The sequence below is a fragment of the Lepidochelys kempii genome, chromosome 2 (genome assembly GCF_965140285.1).
Source record: "Lepidochelys kempii isolate rLepKem1 chromosome 2, rLepKem1.hap1, whole genome shotgun sequence".
Taxonomy (NCBI): Eukaryota; Metazoa; Chordata; order Testudines; family Cheloniidae; genus Lepidochelys; species Lepidochelys kempii.
Genome location: NC_136381.1, coordinates 215,963,722 through 215,976,642, shown reverse-complemented (window position 1 = coordinate 215,976,642; position 12,921 = coordinate 215,963,722). Strand labels below are relative to the sequence as shown.

The window sequence follows — 12,921 nt, the reverse complement described above, 5'->3', positions numbered from 1 at the left end:
ACACAATACAAAGCTATAATGTTATCTCTGGTTTATAGAGACAGATGCAATCCACTCAAGTTTCATTTTCATGGTTTACAATATCAGCAATCACAATAAAAATATCATTTTATAGTGTGGAATTTGGTGCAGTTTATGATCTCTACATTGATTTAATATACTGCATATTAAGTCTGTCAGATAGTGTGTGCATGTCACATAAGAGCATGATTCCAAATTGATGTGTTTTACTAGCAGCTATGTATATTTTAATTGATGGGGGTACCCTGGTGTCCTAAGCATCTAAAACTTTAGGAAATATATCTAATTTATTTATAAAGTGGTTTAATAGGTAGCAGACAGCATCTAGTTCAATCGGTGATATTTCATTCAGAAGGTGATGTAAAAATATGTACTTCAACAGTTGCTCCTATAAATCATATTTTTCCAGCGAGCAAGTGATTCATTTTTCTTTAGATGATTTATCCATGTTGGCATTAACTGTATCAAACTTACAATATAATCAATTCACTAGGTGATATATACACTTTACCAGTAACACACTTTTGATAAAAGTTATCGAGCACAGTATAATGTAGACATAATAGTTCTGAATTTGGAAGTGAATGACACCCAGTATTAGTCTTGTCCGTATTCATTTATACTGCAAAGTTACCATTTCAGGCAGTTACTTAGCAACAGAAAATAAAAGTTAATGAGTTTGGATTTACTCTGAGTATTAAAGCCTTATTTACCCTGAGGGTATTTTGGTAGCCCTGTAATCTAAAGCATTTGTCATGCTAATTCCCTGCCTCAGTGGTAAGGCTACTTGTACCATAATTAATGCACACTAGGCCATGTAACATCAAATAAAAGTATCTTCGCACACTCGGTGATAATTAGCAGCTCTGCTACTCAGTGGCATGCAAACTTATCTCTAAAAAAATAGCTTAATCTTCTTATTAGTCTCTGCTGATCTTTGACAACAGAAGTGAGGTGTAGGAAACAAAAGGAATAGCTTAAGATGTGCATGCTATAGCTAATGAAAACAACAGTGACAGAGTAATAAACTAAGCACCTCATATTAAAAAATAATTGTTTTATAAACATTTTTGTATCCTTCCTCCTGCAATAGCCCCATGTCCACAAAGCTAGTTAGTCTACATTACTTATCTCACAACCGGATGCCTAGGAGATGTGGAAATGAAGAACTGTAGTGAAAGCCAAGAATTTGTGGAGTAGCCTGAAGTAGGATGACTTTCCTTAGGGAAAAGGAAGGAAAGTCTGGAGGTCTGTGAAGAGCCTTGAAAAGAAGACCAGCTCTAAGGCAGGACACAGCTGGACAGGGAATTTGGAAGACAGTCACAAAGAGCGAACCAGTAGCCCAGGGAAGCAGGTCTTATTAGTCAAACTCATACTGAAACTCTGAAAAGTTTGTGATTTGGTCTGGAGGTAGAGCTGATGTCTAAAATGGTTCTTATCTTGTAAGAATTAATCCACACATCTTTACTCTTGCTACCTCCAAAAATAAAAAGAAAAGAAAAAAAAAGCCCTATAACAATCAATATTACAAAACAGTAAAAGACATATTGTATCTCCATCCCCTTCCACAAGAGGGGAAAATTTGCTTAGAAAACTCCAAAGTGAATGGCATGAAATTTCTGAGCCAGCAACCTCTCTGGGGAAGAGTTTGCTGCCACTTGGAGGGGATATGGACCTCTAACTGCAGAGAAACCCCAGAAGCTGAAATGAAATCTGGAGATCCATGCAGAGACAGAGAACCGTATTCTTCCTCCCAGGCCAAGGATGCCGGAATGGGGCCGGGGGTGGGGGGAGGAGGTGTCAGGGGACCATGGCCCCATCACTTTTAAAAGGTCAAGAAAAAAAATACATTGAATTAATCACTCAGCTTCTAGAACAGGGATAGGAACTCCTGCCTCTCCATGGATGTTTTGCTATAAAAGCAAGAGACGTGATTCAAGTCACTTTTTAAACCTATTGCCTGCTGAGAATTGGGCCAAAAGAGAGAGATTCAGTGTAGCTAACTGAGTTGCAATACAAAACATACAGCAGCATTGGCTTGCTAAAATGCAGTGCTTATTAAAGAGCATTATTACATATTGCCAAATTCTTTTTCTCTGTATGTTTCTGTTTATTTATTTATAAAAAAGGCACACATTTTAAATAGATGCAAGGTAGGTTTTACAAGGCAATTCTGAATCTGACAACTGCTCACACGGCAACTAAATATATCAGCAACAAGCAGCAGGAATACTGTATATAAGCAGGTGAAAAGATAGGATTGCAAAGAGTGGTGATAGTTTTAATATCTTCAATATGGCCATTCAAAAGTCATTTGTGTGTTTGTTACAAATATCTGGGTTTTGCTTTGGTTTTAAGCTGGTAGCTTTAAGGCATTTCAGCAAGTTTTTATACCTACAGTGATAGTTTTGGAAGGAGAAAGGGTTAAAAAGGGCTCTGAACTGGAATTACAAGGAAAATGAATATTACACGAGAAGTGGTATAAAAATGAAGCAGAAATATTTTTAAAGGTTGGTAAAACTAGTAGGTGTTTTACTAATGGACCATCTCTAATTTACACCTGAAATCCTAGAAGAAAATTGAAAAGATGAGTACACTGAATTTGAAAACAGACCACATTATTTTCAGAAAAACACATATAAATCCTTAAAATATTGGCAGATAAAGAGAATCATGGTTGACAGATCTGGAAACTCCAGGGCTAACATTTTCAAATTTGGAGATCTAAATTTAAGGATCCAAAAGTCACATTTTAAAATGCATTTAGGCATCTAAAGATGCATCTAGGCGCCTGAGGGATTTTCAAAAGCACCTAAGCTCTTAACTGCAATAGGACCGAGGCACCGAGGAGCTTTTGAAAATCCTCCTAAGTGACTAAATACCTTTTAAAATCTGACCCCAAGTCTATATTTAAGTACCTAATTAATAAGAGTATGATTTTCAGAGGTGCAGGGCATTTGCAGCTTACTTTCACTTCAGTGGGAGTTTTAGATGTTCATCACTTCTGAAAATATCATACCACTCTTATTTAGACACCTAAATGAGATTATAATGGCCCGACTTTAGTTACTTACCCACACTGAAAAATTTGGCTTAGGTGTTTTACTCTCAAACCAAACTACCCGAATCATGATGGCAATCTGGGCTATATATTTTTCCTCCCTGAAATATTGCTAGATCTGTAGTCCAAACATATATAATAGAAAATAATTTGGACCTATTTTCTTCTATGATGATTCAAAGTCTGTACTAGTCCTATGTTTAAAAAACTGTATCTTAAATTACCCACACATTCACAAGTGATTGTCTCACGATATTCTTTAGAAGACTGAACAAATGTTTAATCTTTCAGAATTAAAAAAATAAATACAGTACTGACTTTCTCCACATTTAGATTCAAATCCTGGAAGCACAGTGACTGGGAGTAGAGATGCTGGATGTTGTTTCTTCTATCATAAAGATCCCACCAACAAAATCAGTGTTCCGTGAATGTTCATACAGTTGCTGCTGAATACACATTAGCTAGAGGAAGACTGGATTTGGTGCATGGATTTCCTGGCCCTTTATTTTTACTAATCTCATGTGCTATGAAAACATTCTGCTCTGCTGTTTATTCAGGGGCCAAGATGCAATTAATTACCTCTATTCCACAGTGCAACATAGGGTATGATTTTGCCCTAACTTCACAGAGACCTTGCCTTTTACTTTTATCCACAATGAAAAACACTTATGATCTTTCTATAAAATACATACGGAAGCACTATAATGAATTCTATTCTTCTGCAGAAATGTGTGTACAGCTCTCATTAAGTTTAACGGATTCACATATTGGCACAGAGGAGATAATATCTTTCAGTGTGTTTAGGCTATACATCTAAAGACGCTCATAAGTATTCTGAACGTGTCAATCTCATGTGCACACTGACCATAATTGATGGTAAAATTGAAACAGACCTTTTGCATTAGGTGTCTGTAAAAGGAAGCTGCAGTGTTTTCAACCTACCTTATCAGTGCTAATGTTTTCACTGTAGGTACTCACTGTGATCTGACACCAAACACAATGAAGTCCAGTCAGGCCTTGGTAACATTTTATATTTTTGTGACACTTATCACATTTTGTCGGACAGTTTCCTTCTACCCAGTAGTGGTGCATTACCTATGAAAGAAAAGTACAGGCGTAAGTAGGATTGCCAGCTTTAACAGCTACATGCCAAAGTAAAGGCTACCACAGGCTTACATCAGTGTTCTTTTTGGATTTCACATATGTTTTGATACAAGAGGCAGGGGCTCTTGAAACGCAGCGTTCATGGACTGTGTACTTGCAAACTGAAAAGAGAAGCATGTTAAGACTGAGTTAATGCTGTTGCTGACTACATTTCTATGAAAAAATGACATCAGTAGAACTAGGTTTCATATCTACTACTATTTAATCAATCCAATCAGTCAATAAAAACTCAAAGTAGGCTGTTTTTTTCCATGCAATACAAAAGACCAATTAGTACAGGAAATATTATGCAAGTGAAAAATCCAAGAATGCTCTATCATGGCACAGCAGGAAATGCTTAATTAAATAAGTCCTCACTAAAATTTTTCACAATAATTCCCAAATGACAATAATATTAAAGACAAATTGATGACTGCCAAATGGTTTGGTGTCATTTGCTAGTAGGAAGAAATCTATATTTTACAAACTATAGGCAAGAGAGCAGCTTTTTATGAAAATAAAAGCCAATGAGTTTATGTTATTCTCTCTATTGATTTATAAATCTTAAATGGTTGATTAGTTCATTTCCAGATAGCTATTGTTGTCATGCATTTCATGTAATCATCCAAAGTTCAACTCTTGCTTGCCATAATGCTACTCCTATACAGAGAAGCTTCCTTTTCTAAATCCACTACCATCAGTTTTACATACTTGTCTTTATTGACAAACCTTGTCTATAAAGATCACACTAACTATAATGGGGGAATATAAAAGTGCCAGTTTATGATGCAAAGCTCCCCTGACTTCAATTATAAAACTCTACGCTCATATTTCTGTGATGATTGAATAGTTACCATTAGTGCATCCCTGTGCGTTGATGCGGAAATAATGCTAGTGCTTATAATGACAGCATTGAACAGATTCAACTATTTAAACCTAAAGATGAATGTCTGCCTGCATTAGACAAGTCTCATGCTTTTGGCCTTGACAGCAATTAAGCACAAAGGACTTCTAAACACCTTGCTTGCACCTATTACACAGACCCAGTGGGAGGTGCAGCCATTAATCAGACAAACTGCAGGGAGTAACATTGTTGATTGTGCCATGGAGGGATGGTAGGGCCCCCTGCAGTTCTCTAGCTGTTGTTTTTTCCCCTCCCTACACAATTTTAAACCAAAAAAAAAAAGTGCAATCTATAGCAATGCTTCAAAAATATGTGGGAGGGGAATCATTTATTAGGTGGAAGGAATGGAGGAGGGATTCAGGAAGATATGGAAGTATAGGAGTGGTTTAGTAAGAAAACTCAGGCCCCTTCCTATTTGCGCACTTGTAGAAACTGAAAGGAACCCATAAGTTCCCTACAGAGTGATGATCACTACTGAAAAATGGCCAATTTAGTGTCAAGCAACATAGCAAGTAAAGAAAAGAGAAGGATATGGTAGCAAAAAGAAAAGGTCATGGTAAATGCAAAAGAGGAAGTTTACAAACAGGAGCACTCTTCTTTTCCAAGGAAGTTTTATGTTATAGACAGGGAAAATCCTATTTTCATATTACTGATATCTACAACAGAACAGAATATACCTGTCATATGCTGGGACGTAGGTGGTCCGACCTAGTGGTCAGAACAGGAGCCAGGCCTAGTCGTCAGAAGAGAGTTGGAAGGTGGAACTGGAGTCACGGTCAGGAGACAAGACTCAGAACAGAAATGGAATTGTGGTCAGGAGACAACCCAGTGATTGGAGCCAAGAGCCAGGGGGTTCGGAGGAAGATAGAGGCTAGGGCCGAGGTGCAAACAGGCACGGGTTGGCACAAAGCCAGTTACAGGAAGCAGATGTGACCACTTACAGGTGTAGAACATATTGAGCAATTGATGTGCTACTGTATCAAGGGGTAGCCGTGTTAGTCTGTATCCACAAAAATAATGAGGAGTCAAGAGGCACCTTAAAGACTAACAGATTTATTTGGGCATAAACTGATGTGCTGCAGTTGCTACAAGGCTTAAATGATGTGCTGGCTCTTCTGTCCAACCAGGAAGCACAGTCACTTAGTGAGAGCTTATTGGGCTTAGTCATGCTCGTTGTGTTGCCAGGAGACTGCGTCCGGAGCAAGCTGAGTTCTTGACTTTACCTCCCCCAGCTCATCCCGGCCCTGGCTTGTCAGAATATCTTTGGTGAAACTCTCAGAAGAGTTTGGGAGTGAGAACATTTTTTCTGGCTCTGAGGATCGCTCCTCTGACCCAGAACCTCTTCCACTCTATCAGATACTGGAGCTTCCATCTGACCCATTGGGAATCAAAAACCTGCTGGATTTCATATTCTTCCTGCCCCTGGACTATTATGGGGAGTGAAGGAGGGTCTACCCAGTCAGGGAAGGGGTTGTTAACGAACAGCTTGCAGAAGGAAACATGAAAGACAGAGTGAATCTTGATGGGTTCTGTGCTATGAACTTTAAAGGGCACTGGGTTTATTTGTTCAATGATCTGAAAAGAATCCAAGTATTGGTGATTGAGCTTGGCGGAAAGGAAGTCTGTTCTCAAGTTTGGGACAAGAGTCCAACCTTTAACCCCATGGCAAGTTTAGAGGCAGCTTGTTGCTTTTGGCTGGCATAATGCCTATAAGACTCTTTAGATGCAAGTAAGTACTCTTTGAATTCTTGGTATACTCATTGAAGGTGAAAAGAAAAGGAGTACTAGTGGCACCTTAGAGACAAATAAATTGGTTAGTCTCTAAGGTGCCACTAGTACTCCTTTTCTTTTGCGAATACAGACTAACACGGCTGCTACTCTGAAACCTGTCATTGAAGGTGGAGGACTGGGTCTGTGGCGGCTGGGATGGCACAGCCTTCTGGTAGGTCTGGATGAAACTGGGGATGAAAACCAGAATTCACAAAGAATATGGTCTGTTGAGGTGAAGTGTAGGTTGAATTGTTGTATGAGAACCACAGCAGTGGAAGCTAATCATCCTGATGGAAATTCTAAAAACAGTGGCAGTATTGCTCCAAGGTCTTCTTGACTCTTTCAGTTTGGCCATCTGCCTGCCGGTGGTCAGCTGTCAAGGTGAAAGGCTCAGTGCCGAAAAGGTGGAGGAAATTCCTGCCAGAAAACAAGAAGCAATCCCTATGATAGAGGAGGTCTTCTTGCAGGTGGAAGCTTGAACTGGGGCGACAGCAGTGTTTCTTAGAAACTGACAGACTGGGGCTGCAAATGGATCACCTGGGAGCAGAATTAGGATAGTGGTTGTCAGATGACATTGATGGCCCCACAGACAAAGGATGGTGTGGTGAGAGCTTCCTACTCCACTTCATGATACTCGTCCTTGCAGGACAGGATGTCCACCTTCCTGCTTGTAGTCCCAGACAGTAAGTAACCATAAAAAGTCAAATCAAGAGAGGAAAAAACCCAGCCAATCTGAAATTCGTTGAGTCATCAGGTTGTCTGATGTTCCAAATTCTTGTGATCTGTACAGACTTGGACAGGACCCGCCCGCTCCCCTCCCCAAGGAAGTGATGCCATTCCTCAATGGCGGACCCAATGGCCAGAAGTTCTTTGTCCCTGTGATGGTGTCTCCACCCCACACAAGGACTGAAGGATTAAGGTGGCTAGTTGGACCAATTAACTGCCCTGGATGCACCTGAAGGAGAAGTAAGGGAGCAGGTATTAATTAGATGAGGCTCAGTTGGATGAGAACAGGAGGAGCCTGTATAAAGCCCAGGAGCTGAGAGCAGAAAAGGGGACTGCAGAGCAGTCAGCAGTCAGGCCCTGGGAAAAGGGAGTTGCTAGATTGCTATTTGTTTAAAATGTTTGGAAAGAAGAGGGCTATTTTACTCCAGTGTATTTGATTATTTGATGTGGAAACCAATACATACAGGATTAATTTCCGAAATGGGACAGTGTCCACCACTGAAAAAGGTAAATGTCCGATTCTGCCACCTTTATTCACAATTGGTAATCACAAATTCATCAGTAGGACTACTTGCTCAGAAAGATATAAATCAATATACCTTTGATGGGCTACTTTTGACTCAAGGGAAGGAGAAAATGTTTTACAGTGACAGACTTAAAGAGCTCAATCTGTTTATCAAAAAGAATACTAAGAGGTGACTTGATTATAGCGTATAAGTACCTTCACAGGGAGAAAATACTGGTTACTGAAGGACTCTTTAATCTAGTAGAGAAAGTTATAACAAAAAACAATGCCTGGAAGCTAAAAATTCAAATAGGAAATCAGGCACTGTTTTTTGTTTTGTTTTGTTTTAAACAGTGAGTGATTAACCACTGGAACAAACTACCAAAGCAAGTGAGATTCTCCATCTCTTGATGTCTCTGAATCAAGACAGGGTGCCTTTCTGGAAGATGTGCGTTAGCCAAACACAAGTTATTGGGCTCAATATGGGATAACAATGAAATGTAATGGCCTTTGATATAAAGGAGGCCAGAGTAGATGATCCAATGGTCCCTTCTCTCTTTAAGCTCTATAAATGTATGAATGTGAGGACGAGTGACATAAATCAAGCCTTATGATTAGGGTTGCCAGGCAGCCAGTTTTCGACTGGAACTCCTGGTCAAAAAGGGACCTTGGCGGCTCCAGTCAGCACCGGTGACCGGGCTGTTAAAAGTCTGGTCGGAGGTGCAGCAGGGCTAAGGCAGGCTCTCTGCCTGCCCTGGCTCCACATGGCTCCCAGAAGTGGCTGACATGTCCAGCTCCTAGGGGGCTCTGCACGATGCCCCCCACGCCGAGCTGCGGGAGCGGCACATACAGACAGAGGCAGTGCATAGAGCTACCTGGCCCCCCTGCCTGCGGGCTGCAGGGACATGCCACTGCTTCTGGGAGCCATCTGAAGCTAGGGCTGGGAGCCTGCCTTAGGCTCCAGCTTCACTGTGCTCCTGACCGGGAGCCACCTAAGGTAAGCACCACCAGGCTGGAGCCCACACCCGGAACCTTCTCCAGAACCCCAACTCCCTGCCCTAGGTTGGACCCCCCCACCCTAACTCCCTCCCAGAGCCTGCACCCCAAACTCTTCCTGCACCCCAGTCCCCTCCTGCATCCAAATGTCCTCCCAGAGCTGCACCCAGCACCCCCTCCTGCACCCCACCCCCCTGTCCCAGCCCTGAGCCCCCTCCCGCATCCAAACTCCTTCCCAGACCCCGCACTCGCTCCTTCACCCCAACCCCCTGCCCCCTGCACCCAAACTCCCTCCTGGAGCCCACACCCAGCACCCGCCCACACCCCAACCCCGTTTCAGCCCTGAGCCCCCTTCTGCACTCCAAACCTCTCATCCCTGGCCCCACCAAGGAGCCCACACCCCCCTCCCTCACTCCAACCCCCTGCCCCATCCCCGAGACTGCATCACCTCCCTGCACCACAAACCCCTCATCCCCAGCCCCAAGCCAGAACCAACACTCCAACCCCCCTGCCACAGCCCAGAGACCCTTCCTGCACCTTGAACTTTTCATTTCTGGCGCCAAGCCGGAGCCCGCACCCCCAGCCAGATCCCTCAGTCCCTCCCACACCCCAACCCGCTGCCCCAGCCTGGTGAATGTTAGTGAGGGTGGGGGAGAGTGAGCAACTGAGGGAGGGGGGATGGAGTGAATGGGGTACGTGGCCATGGAGAAGTGGCAGGGCAGGGGTTAGGGCCTGAGGCACGACAAGTGTATTTGGTTTTGTGTGAGTAGAAAGTTAGCAATCCTATTTATGATTGAAGAGGAACTCATAGCATCTATGTAAATTGACTGCCAGTCCTAGGAACCTGGTACTTTGAAAATCAGGCCCCAATATGCTAGACAGAATGAATGATGAGGAAGATTAGAATAACTAAATATGGCTATACAGTACCTGGGCTAGTTGATGACTAAGGAAGAATATGAATGACGTAACTATTTACAATTATTTAAAGGGAGAAATACCAAAGAAGGAGAACAAATATTTCAGGTCACACCACAACCAGGATGTACAGGAAGAAATTAAGCAAAGGTATATTTACGCCAAATATAAGAGGAAAAGCCCTAATACTGAGGTCATTATAATACAGAATATTTTCTCAAAGGAGTTTTGAAAGTCTCACTGTTTCAAGAATTTAAAACTGGTTCAAACACTCAAGTATAAAATACAGGGAAAATAATCAATGTGGCAGCAGGAGTCTGGATCCAGAGGATCTAGTAGATCTACTGTGAATGTAACACTTAGCAAGCAGCAGCACGAGAGAATGCTCACTGGAATACATATACTCACAGGAACAGCAGAGACCCTGCTTGCCTACTCCTATTAACATGTTCAAGCAAAGATTACAGTAGGCAGGCTTGTTAAAGTGTTTCAGTCTCCATACATGCTGCCCATCATCCTTCACATTCTGCACAGGGACATAAAAGAAACAGATTCCGTTTAATGACATACACAGTGAAACATATAAGTGCCAATAAAAACTGGAGATTGACTCAAGTACGTAAAAGACAAGCTGTTACTTCATTTATTACTTCACACCAGATCACAACATAATCCTTCTAAATACATGGAAACTGATGTGCTAATAGATTCCCCAGAAGCTCATGGATGCCCATGCATTTCCAAAGCCATGAAGAAAGGTAGACACCAGTAGTTAAGACTGCAATAGATTCCTGTCAGTAGATGTAATAAGGCAACTATTTAACTAGACAGGAGTTAGTTCTAAAATATATATTGCTCCATCTTAACAGCTACAGAATTGTTAACATTTCAACAGATTTGCTTGAGGGGCCTTCAGGGTGTAAAATACACTCCCTGTGGAAATCATATGGTCTGTGCTAAGCAAGAGGTCAGACAATGATCATAATGGTCCCTTCTGGCCCTACATTCTATGAATCCACATCCTTCTATCAAAGAACTGATCTTGATTGGGCCGACAGTGGGATTTATATCCTGGATCTTCATCACTAAAAGAATGAGTCCCTAGTACTTGATCCAAAGGACTAAATCCTTCAGCTGGAAGCAGTAGCAGACTCATAAGTCTTGTGTGTGGACCAGCCACTAGATGGGGATAGACCTACAATCTCCTAGTATCGATTATACTTGCCTTTAAAACGTGAATGAAAACATGAATATTTAAAAGATTTCTTTACGTTTTAATCAACATAAGCTCCCATTTACAAAACACTCAAACACTATCACTGAGGGTTTGGGGTTTTTTTTTATATATATTGTAGCTGTTTTTTTAAAATGTTTACTTTGTGCTACTTTCATGATTGCTAATTATAGTTTGCAACTATTTGTGTAGATCCCAGGTTCCTTGGCTGGTGTGTTGGCAGGCTTCTTTATTTTTCTAAAATTAGTAACTATTAAACTTATTTTAATAAGCAACAGATTCACCTGACATATACCAACAGCCTTATTAAAACTACCTTACGTTCTTTTTTGGGACACTAGATGTCAATCTGTATTTATAAGTAAAACAGTATGTAACATAATAAAAGTAGTGAATCTCCATCAGTTAAATACAAACAGCAGGAATTTTTCAAATTTTTGTTCTTTGATTTTTGTGTTGTGTGTGTTCCTATATTGCTGTGCGTGTCCTGGCCATTTCTTTATTAGACATTCAGTACTAGCATTCTAACCAAGATTACAACTATATAAGGAATACATAATTTCTGATTGAAACTGCAGTGTCTGGACAAATGAATATTCAGGTGACCCAGAAATTTTACTTGTGTGTGTGCAAGAAAAAGCAAAACTGTGCCTAATATTTATGAATTGCTCCAATTTTCATCCTAGCTTTACAACCAAACCCAAAAAAGGTGTAGCCCAACAATACCATATACCTGACTAAAATATACCACAACACACTGAGCCAAATTCAGACCTGGTGTAGCAGGATGCAACTGAACTTGGCCAATACTGCTTAAGCATTTTCCACTCTGTTGTGTTTTGACACATACAGATGCATTCTGAAAAAGTAAAGTAAATGAAGATCATCCTCAATATATTTGTCAGACATGAAAAAAAAATAGCTATACACATGGCTGGTTCTTACCCAGTAATTGATTTATGATATCAAAGACCACAAGAATGGGTCTCACATATAACAGCCCTGATTTTGAATGTGCTGTGTGAGGCCTTAGTCATAGTACTGTCAGCATAATTCAAAGAACATAATGCAACTCAAATGTCATGTAGCTCTATTAGAATTTACTTATTAGAGTCTAACTTTACTAGTTAAATTCTGAAAAAACATAGTATTGTTCTATTCTTTAAACTCAAGTTATTTCTCACTGATGAGTCAAAGTCCCTGAGGATTTACTCAACATCATGAAGATAACAATGGCTTTGTAATAAAGAGCGATACATCAATGAAATAAGAATTTCTGTATCTGGTCCAAAGCCAAACCCTACGAAGAACACAACTTTCAATGATTTCTACAAAATACCTACATCAACTAAAGTCAACAGAAGTAGAAATCAGTGGGAATATTTTTGCCTGTCTGGACACTTCAGGATCAGACTCTGTGTGGTGCTCCCCTAATATCATCATCAGGAGCTCAAATGCCATCTTTGACAGCTGGGCACTGTCAGGGCTTCCTTTCTGTAGAGGGAGCAAGAAAGATGCTTAATATGGGACTTTAAGGCTGACAAAGAGTATGGACGTTTTCCAATATTCCCTGAAGAATCAGAAATAGATTCTGCAGCTGTGGAGCCCCAGAGTCCTGTTGAGCTTCTTCAGGACTGGCAGCT

General features: G+C 40.9%; 1 protein-coding gene across 2 annotated transcripts in view; it reads right to left on the bottom strand.

Annotated features, from left to right (window-relative positions):
- The window catches only part of DGKB (diacylglycerol kinase beta), a 452,380-nt gene that overhangs the window by 326,575 nt on the left and 112,884 nt on the right, over positions 1–12,921 (bottom strand). For both annotated transcript variants that reach the window (XM_073333808.2, XM_073333809.2), the window contains exons 10-12: positions 10,453–10,570; positions 4,259–4,347; positions 4,061–4,177 (exon numbers count right to left, since the gene is read on the bottom strand). In XM_073333808.2, coding sequence (XP_073189909.1) covers positions 4,061–4,177; positions 4,259–4,347; positions 10,453–10,570 — 324 coding nt within the window. The remainder of the gene's footprint in view (positions 1–4,060; positions 4,178–4,258; positions 4,348–10,452; positions 10,571–12,921) is intronic.